The sequence below is a fragment of the Bos taurus genome, chromosome 12 (assembly GCF_002263795.3).
Source record: "Bos taurus isolate L1 Dominette 01449 registration number 42190680 breed Hereford chromosome 12, ARS-UCD2.0, whole genome shotgun sequence".
NCBI classification, from domain to species: domain Eukaryota; kingdom Metazoa; phylum Chordata; class Mammalia; order Artiodactyla; family Bovidae; genus Bos; species Bos taurus.
The window spans coordinates 23,341,242-23,365,585 of record NC_037339.1 but is presented as its reverse complement, the minus strand read 5'-3'; the positions used below and the strand labels follow the sequence as shown (position 1 = coordinate 23,365,585).

General features: G+C 41.4%; 1 protein-coding gene across 1 annotated transcript in view; it reads left to right on the top strand.

Moving 5' to 3' along the window:
• FREM2 (FRAS1 related extracellular matrix 2) overlaps nt 1–24,344 on the top strand; it is a 158,457-nt gene that overhangs the window by 83,550 nt on the left and 50,563 nt on the right. Inside the window, exons 5-6 of the mRNA XM_002691799.6 lie at nt 3,713–3,838; nt 4,922–5,173. Of these exons, the coding sequence (XP_002691845.2) occupies nt 3,713–3,838; nt 4,922–5,173 (378 nt within the window). The remainder of the gene's footprint in view (nt 1–3,712; nt 3,839–4,921; nt 5,174–24,344) is intronic.

The following is a 24,344-nucleotide window of genomic DNA, read 5'->3' as shown; positions in this document are numbered from 1 at the left end:
AAAGCTCTGAATAAATCTCCTTTGTTTGTTTCATCCCGTAGGGTGGTCTTTGTTTCCACAGTATCTTGCTCTGAGTAATACCAAGGTGCTTCCAGTGGACTTTAGTCCTGAAAGCTCCATGGATCCACCTACCACCCACCTCATCACCACTTCACTGGCCCCGTGTTCTGTCCTGTCCTCCTTGCCCAGTTTACTCGAACCGTGTTAGCACCCTGGCCATTCCTTGTATGGGCTTCCCTGGTGGCTCAGTGGTTAAGAATCTGCCTGCAATGCTGTAGGAGACACGGGTTCGATCCCTGGGTCAGGAAGATCCCCTGGAGAAGGAAATGGCAACACCCCGCAGTATTCTTACCTGGGAAATTCGATGGCCAGAGGAGTCTGGTAGCCCACAATCCTTGGTGTCACAGAGTCGGACACCACTTAGGGACTAAACCACCACCACCATTCCTTGTATATACCTGGCCCGGGGCCCTTTTCACTTGTTCATACCTTTGCCTGGAATTCTCTTCTCGAGTTACTCACATGGGGTATTTCATTATCACTTTTCAATCTCAGCTAAAATGTGACTCCATCAAAGAGACTATCCTGTTTAATACAGACCTGCCACGGCATACACAGGCCCCAGCCCTCTCTACACCCTCAGGACCCTCCATCTTCTCCATATCATTTGTCACCTCCTGATATACTATGTATTTTCTTGAATATTTGTGTATTTTCTTCTTCTTCACTCCCAACTAGAATGAAAACTCCATGAGACCAGGGATTTTTTTACTTCCATATCTCCTCTGCTTAGTTCAGTGTCTGGCAAGTTGAAGTCACCCCATCAACGTTTGATAAATGAATAATTAGTTGTGAAAGCTTATATCCACAGCTTTTTTAATGGTGCCATTTTTTAAACTTGTATATCAGAGTCCCAGGAGAAAACAAAAGGCACATTCAAAATTAGCAATTTTAAAATACTTGAATAACAAGACTATTTGCAAAGGTGAGGGCGAGGATTGGGAAACCACCAGGGCTTCTCAGGTGGCACTGGTGGTGAAGAATCTCTGCCAATGCAGGAGATGCAAGAGACGTGGGTTCGATCCCTGGGTCAGGAAGATGCCCTGGAGAAGGAAATGGCAGCCCACTCCAGTATTCTGCCTGGAGAATCCCATGGACAGCAGAGCCTGGTGGGCAATAGTCCAGGGTCCCAAAGAGTTGGACGTGACTGAGTAAATGAGCACAACACAGGTATAGTTAAGTGCCTTAAGGCTGGTAAGAGCAGGTACCATCACCACCTCTAGCCTGGGGGAACAGAGAAGGAGGAGCTAGCTGAGTCAGTGTGTGAGCTGGGGCAGCCAGTGGGCACAATGACCTTTATTTGTTGGGGTGCTGCCAGCTCTGGGACCTTGAGGGCAGGCGGGGGGAAGGTCCTGTCTGTGCTGCTCTTTGGCTAGCCCAGCTGGAAGCCAGAGAACAAGGGAAACCTTTGATGTGGTTCACATTAGTCAGCCCTTGGGGTACAGGGCAGGGTGGAGAGGGGTGGAACGTGGACCTTGATGACCAGTGTCCATTATTCCAGCATCTTTTATAATCATCCAGAGCAGTGTGGCTTACTGTTTTCAAAGTAACCAGAACATTTTCTGTGTATATGTGGGACTTCCAGTGAAACAGACTCCCAGGCAAATATCAAAGCATCTGTTTGGGGGTTTATCATGCCTAGTTATTGACCTAAACGTTTTATTGAATGTTTTATTGGTAGATGGCTCAAGCAATAAAGAATCTGCTTGCAATGCAGGAGATGCCAGTTCAATCCCTGAGCCAGGAAGATCCCCTGGAGGAGGAAATGGCAACCTACTCTAGTATTCTTATCTGGGAAATCCCCTGGACAGAGGAGCCTGGCAACTATAGTCCATGGGGTCACAAAGAATTGGGCCTGACTGAGCACATGATTGATAGACAGTTTTACATTGAACCATAATTTTCAACAACTTCATTATGCCATTTTTACTATTTACTGAACCTCTCCTCTACTTTACAAAATGAATCATTGAGACTTACAGTATTGTATAATGTTGTATACTCAAGAAATGATAGATGTGTTCATTACGGTCAACATATAGATGTATCAATTCTATAGGGACTACAAACAAAATCACCAGGTGTTAAACAATGCATAATTATACTTTTAATCATTAATCATTTAGAAGGGACACATGGGGTTAAAAAAATAATAGAATGGCCATTACAAGATCTGAATTTTAATCTGAACTTGATCAGTAAGAGTTCTTGACAAGTAATTTCAACTCCGTGGGTCCAAGTTCCCTCATCAAAGTGAGGGGTGAGACAAGAGTACTTCTACGGTCTCTTCTACATCTAAAAGCCAAACTGCTCCATTGGAAGATGGTGATCTTCACCAAGAGAATGAGGTTGGATTTAAAGGAAGTGTGTCAGCAGCACTTACTAATTGAGAAAAAAGCAATTACTGGAGTTGAATGCAATGCTGTGTTCTATTTCTGGGTTAAGAATTCATTGGTCTGGAGCCTACCTGCATTATAGCTGTTTCTTCTCCCCTCTCTTCCCTCCTTCCCCTCACGCTGAGCTCTTCTGAAAGAGTATGTGGGGAGGGGGAGGGGCGGGGTGCCTATATACAATGGAATATTCAGTTCAGTTCAGTTCAGTCACTCAGTCGTGTCTGACTCTTTGCAACCCCATGAATCACAGCATGCCAGGCCTCCCTGTTCATCACCAACTCCCAGAGTTTACTCAAACTCATGTCCATCGAGTCAGTGATGCCATCCAGCCATCTCATCCTCTGCCGTCCCCTTCTCCTCTTGCCCCTAATCCTTCCCAGCATCAGGGTCTTTTTCAATGAGTCAGCTCTTTGCATGAGGTGGCCAAAGTATTGGAGTTTCAGCTTTAGCAATGGAATATTACTCAGCCATAAAAAGGAATGAAATTGGGTCATTTGCAGAGACATGGAGACTGTCATACAGAGTAAGAAATAGACAAGCAAATATCGTATATTAACGAATATATGTGGAATCTAGAAAATGGTAAAGATGATCTATTTGCAAAGCAGAAATAGAGACAGAAATGTAGATATGTGGGGGCATGGAGGGAGGGTGGGGCAGAGAGGGTCAATGATGAATTGGGAGGTTTGGCTTGACATATGTACACTACTGTGTATAAAATAGGTAACCAATGAGAACCGACAGTATAGCACAGTGCTCTGTGTTGACCAAAATGGGAAGGAAATCCAAAAATAAAAGATGAGATGTTATATACATATGGCTGATTCGCTTTACTGTGCAGCTGAAGTTGACACAGCAGCACAGAGTAACTGTACTCCAATTAAAAACAAAACTAAATAAGCCATAAGTCTACAAATATCCCCTCCGTCTTGAACCTTGTGCCCACCTCCCCTGTCCCACCCATCTAGGTCATCACAGAGCACCAGGCTAACAATTATGCAAATAATGATAATGATGATAAAGAAGAGGGAGAGAGCAGGAGGGTAACAATGAACCAAAATAATAATGATATTAAGAAGAAGAATAAAACTGAGATGTATAACAAGTAAGTAAATAAAATTGAGATCGTACATGAGGAAAAATTTTAAAATAAAAGAATATGCAAGGGGAAATGATCAGTCACGAGAGCAGTTTTGATTTGCACAAGATCATTTCACATATAAGAAGCTCAGACAAAAACAATTGTATTTTCTCCTTAGAATCAACTGTGTTCATCCCCCAGTCTGAATACTCCATTGAAGAGGATGTTGGCGAACTGTTCATTCCCATCAGGAGAAGTGGAGACGTGAGCCAGGAGTTGATGGTGGTCTGTTATACGCGGCAAGGTAGCTTGATTTGCAAATGAAATAAAATGTCCCCACAAAGATATAAATAAGCCTCTTAACATGTCGGAGCTATAACATTAAGCCATGAAGATTATACTTTTTTAGTACAATTTTCAAAAAGAAAAAAAAAAGTGCATGCAGACATCCTCCTTCACTATGGCACCTTTGAGGGTCTGGAAGGACTTTGCTGCTTATTGAAAACATTTCTGATATACTTGGTTTACTCTAATACTCAAGGCCTTTGGGATTGCAGGAAATTGAAGTTCCCCTCCTCTACTCAAGCCTGCTCGAGTAGAAGGAGATTACTATTAAAAACAACAACCAAAAGAAGAGGCAAGGAAATGCATACCCAAGGAAAAGAACTAATTTTAAACTAGTTTGAGACTCATTGCAACCAAATTTAAAAATGCTTGTCTTGCTCATTGAGTCAGCATGCTCTGAAGGGTGATTTTATGTAACACAAAATTTAGATCAAAACATAATATAATTAATATTCTAAACACCTTTCTAGGAAACAGGTAAATTTTTTCTAAGCATATAAAAGAAAAGGTCTTAGGTACAGTTAACACCTTAGCAGACTTTCATTAAAATTTTCATTAATGTATATGAGTTGAAAGTCAATAAAGTATGGTGGTCAAAATGCAAATTTCAGGATCAACCTTGAGCTCTGGGTCCCAGAGCAAGTGGTTTGACTTCTATAAACCTCAGTTACCAAACATGTAAAACCCAATAGACTGGTTAAGAGGATTAAGGAGCCAATGCATGGAAATCGCTTGGCACTTTGCCTGTACACCGCAAGCATTTGAAGAGTAGGAGCTATTATATTATATTATTGTGTTGCTTTAAAAAGACCACTGGCAGGAAGTAGAGGAGAAAACACTTGAAATGTAATATTTGTCATATGTTGGAGACCATTATGAAGATGACTCATAATGCCAGAACAGTATGTAGGCGCTATTGCGATTTCCAGGAGTATTCATAGATACGATGGACCATGAAAATGCTACAGATGAAAATAATCGTTTCTGGAAATACTCTTATAGTATGTTTTATAAGCCCCTTTTGGATCCTCCCTGCCTCCAGGAACGGCAAGAGGAACCGTGCCAACGTCTGTGCTCTCCTATTCTGATTACATATCCCGGCCCGAGGACCACACCAGTGTTATCCGCTTTGACAAAGATGAGCGGGAGAAGATGTGCAGGGTCGTTATAATTGATGACTCCTTGTTTGAAGAGGAGGAAACATTCCACGTTCTCCTGAGTATGCCGATGGGTGGGCGAATTGGATCAGAGTTCCCAGGGGCTCAGGTTACAATCAAACCCGACAAAGACGACGGTAAGTACTAATTTACCTAAAAATTATTCCTCCTACCGGGCAGACCAGCCCTCTAAACCTTCTAGAGGCAAAGCCCTCTAAACAGAAAGAATGAGAGTGTGAAAGAATTTTCATGCGTGCATTTATCTTATGCTTGACTTTATAGTGTGATTAGGTTTCTAGGCTGGCTGCATGAGTCCACTGTCTTTCTCGCTTTAGTGCTTTGGAAGGGTAAAGCCACGCCTATGCGTGTTTTCTCCTGTGTACAGTTTCTTTGACAATGCCATGTCCCGTTAAGTGAATAAATTTAAAAATTTCATGGTGAAGAATCGAAGCAGTTTTAATAAATGATTTGTTATTTTATTTGTTTTGCTTCAATTGTAAAAGCTTATTTTTTGTAACTCGAATCTCTGTGTTTGAATTTGTTTAACCAAGAAACTAGCAGACAATTCTATTAAACGAAGAACTAGGAAGGTGATAAGTATATGGGAAATTAAGTCCAACAGGCTTCCAAAAAGGAGGAGAGTTTATCCTGACTCTTCTTCATGAGGGAAACCTAATTACCATAAAATAATCCTCCCAGGCTTCCCTGGTGGCTCAGATGATAAAGAATCCACCTGCAATGCAGGAGACCTGGGTTCAGTCCTTGGGATGGGAAGACCCCCTGGAGAAGGGAATGGCAACCCATTCCAGTATTCTTGCCTGGAGAATCCCATGTATACAGGAATCTGGCAGGCTACAGTCCATGGAGTCACAAAGAGTTAGATGTGACTGAGCGACTAGTACACACATACACACACACACACACACAGATTTGTTCATTAGGAAGAGTGTGTTAAGTCAGTGCTAGCGATATTTCACTAATCTTTGCTGTCAATCTTTGGCAGTTAATTAAGGAACATTTCAGCTGATTCCAGTTTCAGCTTTTGTGTGCCAACCCAGGGGTTGGGGTTTTAGCTATGGTGGCTGAGGTTTTAGCTACAGGGGCTGGCTTCCTCAGCCACCCTGGAGAAATTATCACGCTGGTAGATATAAACCAGAGACATGTAAAAGGTAGAATGATGCACCCTGTGGTAAATGTAAGTCAAGTCAGTGCCATTCAAAAGCTTACTGACGTTAAAAAAGCTTTCTCAACAGCAGGAGTACCATAGAGAAGAAAATATTTCTAGTGCTAGAAAAATACATCATGGTATGGTGTGTGGGTGAAATATGGTTTATTCGTTTGAACTGAACTGACAGGCCTGATCACCATCCTTTTTATTCTTGAATACTTTTATTTGCATTTGGGTAAACTCCAGTTAAGTAAGGGCTTCCCTGGTGGCTCAGCTGGTAAAGAATCCGCCTGCAATGCAGGAGACCTGGGTTCAATCCCTGGGTTGGGAAGATCCCCTGGAGAATGGAAAGGCTAGCCCCTCCAGTATTCTGGCCTGGAGAATTCCGTGGACTGTATAGTCCATGGGGTTGCAAAGAGTTGGACATGACTGAGCAACTTTCACCTTCACCTCACCAGTTAAGTAATGCCAGGTCAATATGTAAGGAATGGCCAAACTCAGTTAAATTAACAGCTTGATGAAGTGACATTCTGCCAAGAATGACATTCCTCATCTTAGCCAAAAGGCCAAGAAATGATGACAAAGTTACATTCTGTATGTAGTATGCTTGAGTTAGAACAATATTAAAAATCAAGAAATGGAAAAATGAGTTTCTAACTGCTCAGAATATTAATGCATTGAAGCCATTAACAGACTGTTTAATATAGTTGATAATGCTAAGGATTCAGTGAAAGCTAATGGATGTTTAATGAGTTTCTAGTCTGTGGGAGGCATTGCAAGAATGCGCTGAATAGAAAGATTATACCAGTTTTTCCACATGGGAAGACTACTAGTTTAATGATGTAGATATTACACTCTTTGAAAACAAAAATAAGATAAAGGAAAACATATAGGAAATGTCTTGCCTTTTAAAAAAATAGTTAACCTCACGTACCACACACACAGTGAGTATTTATTCTGTACTTACTAAGTGTAACATGTGGGAACTATAGAGACATTTAATGTGGAGGCCAAGATCTCACGAAGCTTAAAATCTATTTCGGGGAAAAAAACCTAAGTACATAAAAAGTTAAAGGAGAATAATTTATAAATGATCATTTGGGACAGTAAAATGGAGACAGAAGATGGCAGTTCAGTTCAGTTCAGTCGCTCAGTCGTGTCCGACTCTTTGCGACCCCATGGACTGCAGCACGCCAGGCTTCCTTGTCCTTCACCATCGCCCAGAGCTTGCTCAAGCTCATGTCGGTGATGCCATCCAACCGTCTCATCCTCTGTCATCCCCTTCTCCTCCTGCCTTCAATCGTTCCCAGCATCGGGGTCTTTTCTAATGAGTCAGCTCTTTGCATCAGGTGGCCAAAGTACTGGAGAAGGGACTTTAGACCTTTAAAACAAACTGGTTTTAAATGTTGCCTCTTGTTAAAATGACTAAAAACTAAAATGGTGTGGTCTACTTCCCTCATTTTGTACATCCTTTGGGTTAAACATAAACCATATTATGATAAAGGGCCCCTTCATATCATTTTTCAAATTGTAATAGTTTCAGGAGAGGAGTTGGGCAATTACAGGATCAATTTATTTTTGACAAACTCATGAGTGGGGGAGGGCAGGAAGAAAAAGAGTGTTTGTGAATGTGAATGAGTGAGTCATTCCCTAAATATGATTAGGAGGGTCCGGAGAAGGGAGACTTTCCAGGCTTGACCATGGGAGGACCCACAGGGTCCCCAACCCCAGTCCTCTCTTAATTCTGGACCTGGCTGGACACAGAGCCTAGAAGGCCAGCTATTCATTGGGAACAGCTCCACGTGGAGCTGGGGGTACAGGGGCATGCATTAAAATAAAGGCAAGTGAGTAAGGGTCTGAGGCTGCTGGGATGGGGTCATTAGCAATGGGGTACCTTTGACTCAAGCTGGTATGGTCATCGGCTCTAAAGGACTTTGCCACAATGCTGCTGTGAACTAGTTTTTTTGAAACTGTTGATACAGTGTACTGCTCACAGCAGGAAAGGCATTCAGAGCTTTGTTCCTTTGTACACACACGAACTTGGCAAGCAGCCACTTGAATCTCTTCTGCCAGTCGCATGAAAACATTCACCACCATTACCAGAAAAGGCAAGAAGAGCTCCAGAGTTCTCTATGACAACAGCTCACCATTTTATATAATTTGCATTGAAGAATGACCTTATGGCTCCCAAGAAAGTGAGCACAGGGAACCGTGCCAGGGCTTGGGAACGGTTCACCCAGAAGTAAGCTCTCAAACTCATGGAGTGTAAGCTAACAGCTGTGTTGTCTTCTAGAGTGATTCTAAGATACTAAGGCTGCAGTATTGAACAGATCGTACTGTTTGCAGTATTAAGTCAACTCATATCTTTGTTTTTCAGGTCTCTATAGACAGCATATATGTCATATAATAATAACTGTAACAAGGAAACTGAAGTGGGTTGCCATTTCCTCCTCTAGTACATCTTCCCAACCCAGGGATCAAACCCATGTCTCCTGTATTGACATTACAGGAGCCACCTGGGAAGCCCAATAACTATAATCTATAGTCATTAATAGGGGCTTCCCAGGTGGCCCTAGTGGTAAAGAACCCACCTGCCAATGCAGGAGACATAAGAGATGCAGGTTCAATCCCTGGGTCGGGAAGATCCCCTGGAGGAGGGCATGGCAACCCACTCCAGAATTCTTGTCTGGAGAATCCACATGGACAGAGGAGCCTGGGCTACAGTCCATGGAGGAGCAGAGAGTCAGACATGACTGAAGCGACTTAGCATGCATGCATAGTTACATATAACTATTGTATATGATAACAGTAGCTTAGCTGTGCTAAGCCTTTTACTTAAATGATTTCATTTAATACAGAGACACACAGACTATGAGCATGGTTCTGTTATACTCAGTTTTATTATCTTTGAGCGGCCAGGTAACCTGCTCAAGGTCAAATAGCTGAGAAGAATTTGCCAGGCTGACAACACAGAGTCCATGGCACAATCGGTATGTTGCCCACATCATAGTGTACCGGCAGCATGTATATTGAACAGTTATTATAGAGTGTATATTTTATACTATAATATTCAAAAATAGCATGAGGCATCCTAGTAGAGATGAAACAAGCTGTATACTTTTCTATGCATGTTGCACTTGATGATCCTAGAATACTTCAAATGTTAGCAGTTACAGATATTCGGCTAACTAGTGCATGAATTATTTTGGTTCACCTTTATCAGTTAAAATTCCTCCAGGATCACTAGGAGAACATATGAGTGGAGTCTGGCAGTTCAGTTGTACAAAGTAAAGCATTGCTTTTCCACACCATTTAGCAAAGTGCCTAGTGGAAGGTTTTCCCGTCTGAAGGACTAGACTGGAACTGTCCTGTCAAGCCCTTATGGATAAATGGCATCTTGTGTTTGTTTTGTCTTTTGCACGGTAATGCTATCTGCCTCACTCCCATCTTTTCCACAGGAGAGAGAGAATGCTGGCTATGTAATACCGTCTTGTAGATGTTGAAGGATAAATATTGCTGATTTATATCACTAAATCCCTGGAAGCAAGTCACTAAAAACATTAGAAACCTCAAGATCTCAGTCACAGGTGAACTCCACGTTAGTGCTAAAAATCACATAAATGTGAGAAGCAACTTCTCAGATCCTAGACTTCAGATTTTAATAAGCCCAATTTCAATAAGCTTGAAATTATTATTAAAAGAGATATTACAATTTAAAAAACAACAAACTTCATTAGAGATCAAACCATTAGAAAAGATATCTTAGTAAATCTTAGTGTCAGCATCAGAAACTCCAAATTATTCACCAGCAACAGAGGTTTAACGTATCCTTTTGTCTAAATCATAAAACACAAAGAAAATGCCGATAAGCTGAGGCTACATCTTAGCTGAAAACAGGACTTTTAAAGCCTTGACCTGCATGCTCCATGATGCAAACAGAGGTCAGAATCTATGAAACACTACAGTGAAATCACAGAGGTCTGAGTGTTTATTTAGTAAGTCCAGACAGTGCACATATATGTACCTGTGGTCTGTTGAAAATATATGCTTCATAAATTGATTACTAATTAGACAACAGCATCTTCTTTAATTGTTTTAGAATGAAAAGTTAAGAAAGCATTTTGGAATTTATGTACTATTTTCTGAGACATTTGGTTGAGCAACTGGTCACCGTAGAAATGTGACACTTGTTAGTTAGGTTTTCTACGACACTTGTCACCAAATGAAGGTAGATCTCAGATTAGAAGTCCTGAAGGGCCACCGTGTTCTCGGGATATCTTCCTTGCTCTGCACAGGTAGCTGTTACCTTTCACAGGAGGCTCATGAATTTTATGATTTCCCTAAGAAGCAGGTCTTCATTCTGCCTTACTGAAGCAGACGTTTGCATCTCTTCTCTCCCTTTATTCCTAGTTTATCAGTCATATACATACCTTTTTTTGTCATTGGCCTTTTGAATCTGCCTTTAAATGACATCAAGAAACTTGCTACTGACCTCGAGAGATACAAAATTACCCAATAAAGAATACAGGTAATATCATTTGATAAAACCAGCGAGCTACATTGTGCTACAAAGATCACAATGATAATGTATGTTAGGATTATAAAGTGTAGCTAAAACTAAACAAACCTCTTTTCTTCGGGCCATTTGTAGCAGTTTGAAGCACTTAAAATTATGGGTAAAACTTTCCCCTTCACACTTCTAGAGACATAAAGCATCGCTTCATCCTTTTCCTAAGAAACAGGTCTTCATTCTGATGTAGTGAGACAGACGACTGAAATAATATATATTCAGACATTTGCTTATTTAAAACATTTTCTGAGCATCTCTAATGCCCCAAATGCTGTGCTAGGGTGAAAGAGAGAAAGGATTTCTCCTGCCCTCACTCACTCACCCTCTCTCTCTCTCTCTCTCTCTCTCTATATATATATATATATATGTATATAGATATGTATATGTGTGTATATATATACATACATCAACACCACATAACACTTAGTAGTACCTTTCCTGAGTAGCATGCACCCCTGAAGGCTCCAAGGACACCGTGATGAACAAGACAGGCCCAATCTATAGAGGATTTCCGCAAGAAAATAGGCAAAGGGATACAAGTTAGCCACTGATAAAACCAGGCTCCACATGCAATGAAGTGAAGTGAAATAGCTCAGTCGTGTCTGACTCTTTGCAACCCCGTTGACTGTAGACTACCAGGCTCCTCCCTCCATGGGATTCTCCAGGCAAGAATACTCGAGTGGGTTGCCATTTCCTTCTCCAGGGGATCTTCCCGACCCAGGGATCGAACCCGGGTCTCCCACGTTGCAGGCAGACTCTTTAACCTCTGAGCCACCAGGGAAGCCACATGCAATGGGTGTTTTCAAAACAACATCGAGTGCGGCCTGAGGTTCCAGAAAAGCCACACCAAGAGTCAGGAAGACTGAGTCATGGGAGTTGGCAGCCCAGAAACTGATGTGCATTGTCACATATCCCCTCCGGCTGTGACAGGCTCATCACCGTGAAGACCACTACAGTGTCCGGATGAGCCAAATCACAGGACAGGTCAGCAATCATGTAGTTAAACACAGTCCTGGGGAAAGAAATCAAACGACTGGTAGAGCTTTACTAGTCAGTACTTAAAACTCAGAAGAGTCAGTATATTGACCCAGCGAGAGAAAAATAGCTTTCTCTTTACACTTCATAGGGCTGAAATATATCTCAGCTTCCATTTCCCTGAGGGTGTTTCACAAACAACCTGCTTTACAATCTCAGGAAGGATGCCACAAAGCTGGAACTCTGCGGTCAAAATGCCATCAAGAAACCCGTTCTTCTTTTGTTGTCATTGTTTGAGAATCACGCTTATTCAGAAGGGTGATTTTTCAGGATTGCACCCACCACCAGGGAAAGCTTTAAAAAGCTTTGCATTCTCAATGCTGCAAGGTGATCCTCGAAGTACAGAAGAAAATTGTAGCGGGTATAGATGCCACGTCTACACTTTGTGGATCTGTGGTGTGTGGTCCCGAGCTCAGTAAACTGGTAAAATACTGTCTACACTACACAATGGGCTTTCCCAGTGGCTCAGTGGTCAAGAATCCACCTGCCAATGCAAGGAGCCGCAGGAGATGCGTGTTTGATCCTTGGGTCGGGAAAATCCCCTGGAGAAGGAAATGACCACCCACCCCAGTATTCTTGCCTGGAGAATCCCACAGACAGAGGAGCCTTGTGGGCTACAGTCCTTGTGGGCTACAGTCGTGTCCAGAGTCGGACATGACTGAAGTGACTTACCGTGCGAGCAGGCACTCTGCACAACAGGGATGTACTGAGAGTTTACCCACTTTCCAAGGGGTCATTATCCTCCCAACGCATCTAGCTTGCTTGCCTTAACTGATATTGGTCCAGAATATATAAAGTTCTTTAAAATGTCAGCGCATCTTAACAGCTCTGTATACCAGACTTACTTCAATATACCAAGAGGACAAATAAACTATTAGCAGGAGAGGTTTGATTAATTCTCTGAGGACAATTTCATTACCGTGTTCAAAACATGATATCCCTCGACATTTCTGTGAAGAGGGAAACTCCATTAAACTCTTGTGTTATCATTGTGGGGGACCCGATAATTGAGTTATGTGAGGGGTCTGTTTCTTATTTTTCTTTTGAAACAAGGAAAGTACTATAGACATATGAGTCACCGTGGCCCTAAGGCCTTAGCTTCTGAAAGAAATCAATGCAAATCAAGGGAAAAAATAGAGAACAGTAGTCCTTGCTCTAACCTGGTTTTCGTCCTGTATTTTTTTTAATTACTTTATTTGCTATTTATTTATTTGGCTGCACCAAGTCATGGCATGTGGGTTCTTTAGTTGCTGGCATGTGGGATCTAGTTCCCTGACCAGGGATTGAAACTAGGACCCTGCATGGGGAATGTGGAGTCTTAGCCACTGGACCACCAGGGACGTCCTTCCTCCTGATTCCTTAATCTTGGTGACTAGTTCTACCATGACTAGACTTTCTTCTTCCACTCTCCACCCCAAATCCTTGATTCTGTCTCCCTTATACCTCCAAATGTGATGCGTTTGCTGTCTTTTACACCCATCAGAACCGCTCCCATCTTGTGCTAGCCAGCTTCACGCCCATGCACGCGTGCCAAGTCGCTTCAGCCATGTCCGACTCTTTGTGACCCCATGGACTGTAGCCCGTCAAGCTCCCCTGTCCGTGGAATTCTCCAGGCAAGAATACTGGAGTGGCTTCCCATGCCCTCCTCCAGGAGATCTTCCTGACTCAGGGATCAAACCTGAGGCTCCTGCATTGCAGGCAGATTCTTTACTGCTGAGCCACTGGAGAAGCACACAGCCAGCTTCATTATCTGGGCTAAATTCCTGAGATTGCTAACTAGTCTCTCTGCTTCCAGTTTGCCACCTGCCATGGGCATCCATCCTCTAGACCCTGTACATGCATGTTTCATCACATCCCTCCCCTTCTTGAAACTGAACCCACTTGTTATGGGATAACTTCTGGGGTAAGCTTCCAACCCCTTGGCATAGCACACGTGCCCTGCCGTTGCCTTCTTTTTTATTTGTATTTATTTGACTGCACTGGGTCTTAGTTGTGGCATGTGGGATCTAGTTCCCTGACCAGGGATTGAACCTGGGTACCCTGCATTGGGTGCTCAGAATTTTCGCCACTGGACCACCAGGGAAGTCCCTGGCTGATGCCTTCTGTTTTCCCTTTTCCCCCATCTCCTCACCCCAAGTAGCATACCAGCCATGCCAAATGCTTCCAGAGCCCCCAGACACTTGAAGCTATCCCTTTTATCCCAGGAGGTTATATGGCTTTATTTTTTTTTAATCTTGCTTTTTAAAAATATCAGACAGCTCTTCTCTATAAATTAAGACAAAGCACAAGTTGAAAGGGTGAAATACGATGTTATCTTGGGACCCAGATATATTACTGAGTAAATTTTATCTGAATATGAGAAATCGTTTGAAAATCGTAATGTCTATATTTTTATCTTCTGTGCTTATGGTTTCTCCTTACTGTGCAAACCATTTATAAGAAAGAATGATTTTCTGACTCCTATTTTTCCTTGAGAGGAAGCAACTATTTTCCTTGCAATAAAGAATGGGGATAGTCAGCATAAACAGGTCACATGGATGTTAAATGAGAGAAATAGCTGCCAACTAGTATCATTATCAATAAGAAAAGCACCAACCTGAGAAGGCCAGGAAGGGGATGTGCAGAGACCTGAGAGCTTAGTGACCTGACTTTGCACAGCTGGGCTGGATTCTCCATATTGCAGACCAGAAACCTAAGAACCAAAGAGGTTGACTTTCCCAGTGTCAGGCATTTCTGAAATGACTGAAAGGGGCCTTCACTCATGGCTTGTAGGAGAGCTTCTTTTGTTTTGTTTTGTTTTGTGTTTCCTCATCACACTACAAGAGGATGGAAGAGCCCTGGACCACTTTTGAGGGTCTACACTAAAAAGCAATAAAGCAGAATCACCCGCTGCTACTGAGTAATACAGGGGAAAACGAGGAAGGAGGATTCTTACACAAAGGGAGCCCATTGTCTCAGCTGGAAATGGAATGGCTTTAGCTCTTTATTCTAGAATCCCTTTCTTTGCTGCCTGCAGGCGTGTTTCAAGTGTCAATTATTGAACAGTCTGTGGTCAAGGTTATTTGTTTTTCCAGTGTCAACCACATGCCTTTATTCCTGAGACCTCACACAGACTGTGTTTGACACCACGTTGGCCGTACTCTTTTGGGATTCCCACATAAATCATCCTGATGTCAAAGTCTCTATGGATTCTGAAATCTTACTTATGAAATTCTCTTTAGTCAGCAGGAACAAAAATGTACATGCCTGCCTTCTGATGGGTGATTTGGGGAGCAGTAACAATTTTAAAGGAATGGAGAAATTAAGCATAACGTGACACCTTATTTTTCTTTTCTTTCTATAAAGGTCTGATCTTGTTTTTATTTTTAATAAAGACATTTTTCTTCATAACTGAAAAATATTGATCTATAACATATTCTAATTTTTCTCTTACATGGAATATTCGGGCTCTGTCTTTACAGATGCTCATTAAGCTTCTTTTTAAAACAATATTCTTAAAGTGCAAACTTTTCCATTATTTAATTATTTTCAGAGACAGCACTACATCATGAAAAGAAACACAGCTTTTGCAGTCTTAGAGACTTAGGCTTGAATCCTGCATCTACTACATCCACGCTATGTAACCTTAAGATAATTATTTAATCTAAGTCTACATTTCATTTGGTTTGTAAACAGCAGATAAAAACAATGACCTTAGAAGCCTATTAATCTATAGGCTGTTGGGAGCACCATAGGTTAATATAACAAGATTCTAGAGATTCTGATGTGACCTAAAGAGGCAGACACTCAGCAAAAGTAGCAATTACGTCATAATATTACTCTTACACTAACTGTATTATTTATTGGTGTGTTATTATTTATTTATCTTAGCCACTGGACCATCAGGGAAGCCCTAAATGTGATGATTTGTATTGGTAACACTGGAAGCAGTCTGCATACTTTTTTTTTTTTATCTCATGTGTCAGGCTCTATGCTTCTCATTGGAGTTTACAGATGATAACGGATGAACAGTACTTGATTTCTGCCTTTGGGGGTGTCTCTGCCTAATGAGGGAGAGGAGTGAGTGAGTGAACAGAGTGTGAAAAGTGCGACGTGGGAAGTGTGAGCCGGCTGGACGTGCTTGACTGTCAACTGGATATGTGGATATATGGATATCCACATGGATATATGTCAACTGGATTCACAACTTCCATATGTGAATATGGAAAGAGACCAACTCTGTAGGGCCTTGCAAACTCTTAGATAATGATTTTTTGAAAAGCACAGTAACTACTCAGTTCCCTGGAAAGCACACTCCTCCACAGCACTGCAAAATACTGCAGCAAGGTGGTAAAGAGGCCAGAATCTTTAACGAGTTTAAAATGTTTCCGATCTTAACAAGAGAGAAAAGACTCTCTGCTTTGTCATAAATACTTTTCTTAAATCTAATATTTTAAGAAATATTAGATTTAGTATTTTGAGGCTGTGGTTCATGGAGGTATGTTGTGCAGATTAACTCTTGCTTAGTATTAACATTTTTATTACAAAATTATTGCATGAGAACCAAATAGAAAAACATCACCTAAATGGCAGTAGCCTTAGCTCCCTTGTCAAACCCATCCGTCTCCCTTGAGGTCACTTGAGTACCGTGTGTGGCTTTTCTGTATACACAGTCATGTGCACACATTTCTTTTGACTTTGACTAGAATTAATTGTTGTTATAGCAAAGAAGCAACAAGCACATATTTCCTAGAATGTGGGAGACAGTCTGTCTTCCTTCCCACTTACTGGCTATTGATCTTGAATTCCTGGACTTCAGTTTCTTTATCTGTATAGTAGAGATGATAACAAACCTACCTCAAAGGGTTATTAGTCCTTAAAACAATTCAGGCACACTAAAAATACTCAATTAATGTTTACTATTTTACTTGTCATTCCCTTGCTGGTTCAGATGGTAAAAGAATCTGCTTGCAATGCGGGAGACCCAGGTTTGATCCCTGGGTTGGGAAGATCCCCTGGAGAAGGGGGATAGCAACCCACTCCAGTATCCTTGCCTGGAGAATTCAATGGACAGAGGAGCCTGGCAGGCTACAGTTCATGGGATCACAAAGAGTCAGACATGACTGAATGACCGTGTTATGAATATTATTTTATGTTATGCTTACTTCACGGAACAGTGTATCATGAAAAAGTTTATGATGGTACCCATAAACCTGACTAATTCTTTTCAGTGGCTACACAATATTTCACAATGTGGCTGTAACGTATTTTAAAAATTCCCTACTGATGAGCATTTAAGTTGTTTTCAGATCTTTTTTCTGTTACACATATGAGATAGTAAATATCTTCTTCACATGTACAAAATATCTTTTATTTCTCTAGTGTTTATCATTATATTAGGTTTTAGATGCCATAAAGAATAGTGGTTAGGGAATTGTACATTGAATCCATTGAGTTGAGAAATCAATTAGTGAGTTATGATCAGCTTTCCTTCCTGTCCCTTGTTTATATGAAACAAATATTAAAAGTCTTAAAAACCCTCTTCTAGAGGTGGGTTCTCAACAGTGTTTGTTGAATAAATAATATTCAGGAAGCCTTCTTCAGAGGCTACTGGATGGTAGAAAACTCTAATGATCTTGACATTTAAATTTTATTTTAAACTTATAGCAACCCTGAAAACGACAAAATCAGAGTTTGGGAGTAAAACCAGATTGACAGTAGAATCTCTGATACCATTGTCTTTTCTGGAGAAAAGCTCCCCACATATTCTCAGCTGAAATCTTGGAAAGGTTCAGTCCTTAAGTTATAAGCATTTTTAGACATGTCCTGTCTTTTCTTTCTTCTTTCTGAGGCAATTATAGTTGGCAAGGGGAAAAAATGTCAAAACATGCCTTTAAACTGATATATACTAAATCTATATTTGAACTTTATTTTTCCAACAGAAATTTTGAAAATGCTTGTTAAAGACTAACTATGAAGTCGTTCTTAAGAATGTTTATGTATTTTTTGAAAGAAAAGTACAGAAAGGCCCAGTCAAAATGATTTAACACTAGTTTTTTTAAAGATGTCATTTATAGAAGGAAGTTAACCTGATTTTGTTTTTCTTCCTATTTACAAAAGTAATACATGCTACTTGGAAAAAAAAAAAAAAAACAGTAAACTATAGCAAATTAGTATGTGGAAGAAACGCGTAGCAAAGGAGGTAAAATTTCCTCCTAATCCCATCTCTAGGACGTAACGAGTCAGCAGTTTGATATATAGTCTATATCCATTCTACACCACCTTCCTTCTTCCTTATTGGCTTCATATAGCCTTCTTGCATCCTTGTATTTTACCTGTTTTCCTCCAGTTTTGTTTACAGCTATGTTTATAAGTCTTTTTGTTCTTTAATCCAGTCTATCAGTTTTAAATAAGAAAAGTTAAACAGTGTACCTTATTCTAATTAAGTAATATATTTGTGCTTTTTATTTGGCATCTGTCTGTATGGATTTTTCCTTTACAGCTTCTTCTTTTGTCCAGAAAGTTTTCTGTATCCTTTGTGAAACTTTTATTTTCTGCTGGTTTCTGTCCTATTGGTGGCAAAGCATAATATTAATGAAGATAATTTACTATCTGCCTAACAAAGTTTACTCTCTTGAAAAAGACAAGGACATGGAAGAGTTTAGAGACCCACTGAACTCCTCAATTTATAACTTCCTCTCTGTTGTTTCAAGTTTCAGTTTCAGCATTAAGTTGAAAATATCATTTATGATGATCATTTATGCTTGCAGTAAGTAGTTGGATTTACCAGCATATTTTATCCGTTGCTTAGCCAGTTCTCTTTCATTCAGTTCTTCTCTTTGATTTTACTCAATGTGTATCTATAAGTGAGTAAAACCTTTGTTTTTGATTGCTGAAAATATCTATATTTTGCCCTTGAATTCTGTTTTCATTTGGTTTCTTCGATTCCAGTATTGGTTCACAGCCTTAAAATACCAGCAGAAGAATTCACTTCTGGCTCCACTCACCACTATGAAGTCCTGTTGTTCTGTTACACTTTTAGTTCACAGAAATGCTTACCTGTTTTTGAGCACAGCTATCCCATTCCTTATCAAGTATAATAATGATAAGTGAAAATCTTCAAAGCTACCAAAAAGAAATGTCATGCTGTCTTTCATTTTTAATCTCTCATTACTGCTGATGAAGCCAAGTAGAGGGTGTAAAATCACAAAACTGTCTTTAACCAGACATCAATGTCTTACTAGCTTTTATGTATACATATATACCTTTAAAAAGGGAAAGGAAAAAAATCAACTTCCTAGCCTGGTGTTTCAGTTTATGAATGAACTTAATACAATCAGTCTCCTTCTGGGAGAATTTGCGCTTGTTTTCAGTTTTGCCCTAGTATAAATGAAGTACAACATATACCTGTGTATGTGTCTTTGTACATTTATGTTAACATTTCTGTATGATAAACTCCCATTTATTGAACTGTGGGGTGAACGTTATGTTCGTTAAAATCTTGTGACCACCTTTTGTATTATGACCTCTCTCTTGCCGTAAAGTTAATTAGCTCAAGGGCACACAGGGCTTCCCAGGTGGCTCCGTGGTAAAGAACCCACCTGTCAATGCAAGAGACAAAGACGTGGGGTTGACCCCTGGGTTGGGAAGATCCCCTGGAGGAGGGCATGGCAACCCACTGCAGTATTCTTGCCTGAAGGAGTCCGTGAATGGAGGAGCCTGTCGGGCTACAGTCCATGGGGTCGCAAAGAGTCAGACACGACTGAATCAGCTGAGCGTACACACAAGGACACACACTTTTTCTTGGTCTGGATTGCAATCCACTATTTCCCTGACGCGTGGTTTTAGGCAGATCTCTTAATTTCCCTAATCCTTAGTTTCCTTGTCTGTGAAAACAGGACTCACATACCTCACAGGGTGGCTGTAAGGATGAAGTAAGATAGTGTTGTATCTAACCACGAATCACCGTTTGCTAAAACACTGACATAAGCAAAAAACAACCTGCAGATTGCCGAGACCTGTAGAGGTTTTCAAAAACACTGGTGCGATGCGTGGATGGAGCGGGGGGTATATGTAAACCTCTGTACCTTCTGCACAATTTTGCTGTGAACTGAAAACTACTCTAAAAAATATAGTCCACTGAAAAATGAGAAAGAAAAAGAGACAGTGCTGGTGTCTAGGGGTCACCCACCGGAAATTCTGATTCGATAAATGGGAGGTGAGACCGAGCCTCAGTATCTTTCAATTTCCTTGGATAAATCTGATGCACATCTAACCTGGAAAAGCCTGCAGGCAAAGTATTTTAAAAGTGAAAGTAAAAAAATCTCTTGGAGTTCATGGTAGTGGCTTTCCCTCGCCCCTGTGGGCTTGCTCCAGATTCAAATGGCTGCCCTCCACAGTCATTTTAGTGCAAAGACATCTTCTTCATTCTCCTGAGGCTTTGTAACCCCCACTCCCTGCTGCTAAGGACTATGGTCTTCTAACTCACCCACCACAAAGACACACAGTCAGTTCCCTACATACAAATGATTCCATTCTGACGGCACACTGGTGAGTCCAGTTTGTTCCTAAGTCCAACAAAGTCAACCTTGGTAAGCAGTGATGGCTCAGATGGTAAAGAATTCACCTACAATGCAGGAAACCTGGGTTCAACCCCTGGGTTAGGAAGATCCTCTAGAGAAGGAAATGGCAACCCTGAAAATTTTTCTTGCCTGGAAAATTCTGTGGACAGAGGAGCCCGGTGGGCTACAATCCATGGTGTCCCAAAGAGTCAGACATGACTGAGCAACTAACACTTTTCACCCAACTTACACAATTTGCCATATAGTACTATAATAGGTTTGTAATTGTAACTGTGCTATATTAAGTTAATAATATATACAAAACACAAAAACAAAAAATTAAGAAAACATTTTTATGTATTTATTTTCCCACCCTGCCTTCTCCCACAGAGTCCAAAAGACTGTTCTATACATCTGTGTCTCTTTTGCTGTCTCACATATAGGGTTGTCATTACCATCTTTCTAAATTCCATATATATGCATTAGTATTCTGTATTGGTGTTTTTCTTTCCGGCTTACTTCACCCTGTATAATAGGCTCCAGTTTCATCCACCTCATTAGAACTGACTCAAATGTATTCTTTTTAATGGCTGAGTAATAATCCATTGTGTATTTGTACCACAGCTTTCTTATCCATTCGTCTGCTGATGGACATCTAGGTTGCTTCCATGTCCTGGCTATTATAAACAGTGCTGCGATGAACATTGGGGTACACGTGTCTCTTTCAATTCTGGTTTCCTCAGTGTATATGCCCAGCAGTGGGATTTCTGGGTCATAAGGCAGTTCTATTTCCAGAAGAATCTTATAGTACAGTAATATGGCACCCCACTCCAGTACTCTTGCCTGGAAAATCCTATGGATGGAGGAGCCTGGTAGGCTGCAGTCCGTGGGGTCGCTAAGAGTTGGACACAACTGAGCGACTTCACTTTCATGCATTGGAAAAGGAAATGGCAACCCACTCCAGTGTTCTTGCCTGGAGAATCCCAGGGACGGGGGAGTCTGGTGGGCTGCCGTCTCTGGGGTCGCACAGAATCGGACATGACTGAAGCGACTTAGCAGCAGCAGCAGCACAGTAATATCAGCTATATTACTGCTGCCTTTATACCTGCTTCAGGACACTCTGGGTTCAAAATAAAAATATTGTGTTACTGTACGCTGCACAGTGCGTGTGTGCATGCTTAGTTGCTCGGTCATGTCTGACTCTTGTGTGACCCCATGGACTGTAGCCCGCCAGGCTCCTCTGTCCATGGGATTTCCCAGGCAAGAATACTGGAGTGGGTTATCATTTCGTCATCCAAGGAATCTTCCCTTGCCCAGGGATCGAACCTGTATCTCCAGCACTGGCAGGCTGATTCATTACCACTGAGCCACCTGTAAAGCCCGCTGTACATAGCACTGTATAATAAAGTACACAAAAACACAACCACTTGTAGAGGCTGCACACACATGACAGTTCAGACGTGTGAACTAACTTTTGTGTCTGGACACAGGAAAGCACGTTCGCACCTTTGAAAGTTCGCAACTTGAAGGTTCATGTGTAGGGGGACTTCCTGTATTTGTTCATTTGCTCTGGCGAATTAAAGGTCCTATTTTACAGGATGTTCATTCATTCCACAAATGTTAATTGAGCACCCTATGGCCAGGCATTGTTAGGAAAATATCAGTGAATAAAGGAGGTTGAATTCCCCCCCTTAGAGAGCTCAGAGCCTATGGGAGATGCAAGCCTGCCGAGGCTGGAGGGAGAGAGGGCTCTGATGGAGAAGACAGGAGACTCCCTGGCACAAGTGACTTCTAAACAAAAACCTGAGAGGATCAAGAGTTATCCCAATGAGGAGGAGTGAAGAGTGTTCAAGACAATGGCAATGGCATAGTGAAGACTGAACATGCCACATTTGACATTCAAGACACTGGATTGTTGGATAGAAAGGAGGCCAAAATGCAGTTTAAAAGGCAAATGTTTTTAAAACCAAATGTTTAGTGTTTTACAAACCAGCGTTTTTAATTAATGAAATGATGGTTAGGGAGTTTGGGATGGACATGTATACACTGCTATATGTAAAATGAATAACCAGCAAGATCCTATTATATAGCACAGGGAACTTTGCTCAGTGTTGTATGGCAGCCTGGATGGGAGAGGAGTTTGGTGGAGAACGGACACGTGTATACGCATGGCTGAGTCTCTCTGCTGTCCACCTGAAACTATCACAGAATTGTTAACTGGCTATTGATCAGTCACTAAGTCGTGTCCGATTCTGCGACCCTGGGGACTGCAGCACGCCCGGCTTTCCTGTCCTTCACTGTCTTCCAGAGTTTGCTCAATTCATGCCCATTGAGTCGATGATGCTCTCTAATCATTTCATCCTCTGCCGCCCCTTCTCCTTTCCCTGCATCAGGGTCTTTTCCAGTGAGTCAGTTCTTCACATCAGGTGGCCAGAGTACTGGAGCTTCAGCTTCAGCATCAATCCTTCCAATGAATATTCAAGGTTGATTTCCTTTGATATTAACTGGTTTGATCTCCTTGCTGTCCAAAGGGCTCTCAAGAGTCTTCTCCAGCACCACTATGTGAAAGTATCAATTCTTCAACATTCAACCTTCTTTATGGCCCAACTCTCACATCCATACACAATCATTCGAAAAACCATCGCTTTGACTAGATGGATCTTTGTTGGCAAAGTAACGTCTCTGTTTTTTAATGCTCTGTCTAGGTTTATCATAGCTTTCCTTACAAGGAGCAAGCATCTTTTAATTTCATGACTCCACAGTCATGGTCCACAGTGATTTTGGAACGCAAGAAAAGAAAATTTGTCACTGCTTCCATTTCTTCCCCCATCTATTAACATGAAATGATGGGACTGGATGCCATGATCTTAGTTTTTTGAGTGTTGAGTTTTAAGCTAGCTGTCTCCTCTTTCACCCGCATCAGGAGGCTCTTTGGTTCCTCTTCAGTTTCTGCCATCAGAGTGATATCACCTGCGTATCTGAGGTTGTTGGTATTTCTTCCAGCTATATGCCAATATAAAATAAAATATTTAAAATAAAAAAGGCTGTTTTCAACCCGAAGAGCACTGAAACACTTGACAGGCTTTCTGCAAAGGCATTACCGTGATGGGATTTTCTTTGGTGGATGGCCTCTGGTTAGGAACCTGGCTGAGTGGCTGCTAGAGGGGTTCAATGGTGGGTGATGCTGGCTGTATCTAGGGTAGTGGCTGTGACAGAGAGAGAAGCCGGGGGCGGGGCATGGTGGTGAGTCTACTGCAAGTTTGCCTGGAGGTGCCTGTGGCATGGGACTGTATAGGCAGCTGGTTATCAAGGTCCAAAGCTCAGAAGAGAGATCTGAGTTGGAGATAATTTAGGGAGGTTCCTTTCTATTGTTTACAGCACTGAACCAAAAGACGGCATAAAAGTTTTTGTGTATTTTTCTTTTCATTCAGTTCTAAGCAAACATCTTAGAGCTACAACGCCTACTTGACTGATAGTCCAGGTACACGTGAGTAAATAAGATTTGGCTCCAGATAGCAATTACTTCAGGCACCTCTTCCTTTCATCTCCTGAGACACAAAGTAATTGTAAACATCAATCTAGACACCACAGACTCAGCAAGGGAAAAAAGTTCACTTTTTCCCTGTGGGGAAAAACGAGTTATTTTCCCTTTGTCTTCACTGCAGGTGTGTGTGTTGTGCGACTTGTCGAGCCGTCCTCATCAGCATTGTTTGTAAGAAATAGACATGATCCTATCTGTGTTATTTGTGTTGAAAGTCTCTCCAACCTTGAAAGGCATATTAATGTTTAATGAACTAAAACAGACTTTTCTGTAGTCATTGCCTTGATCTGTGCCCTTTATTTAAAAGTGTTAAGACCACAAAGGATACAGAGAGTAAAGCTTGGCTTCCCTTAATTTCACACTATGTCATGTGGCCAAGCTAAAACTTTCCTTGTGGTGCTCACACACTATTTGGATATAACTTATCTTTTGTCTCCAGAGGGAATTAACATGC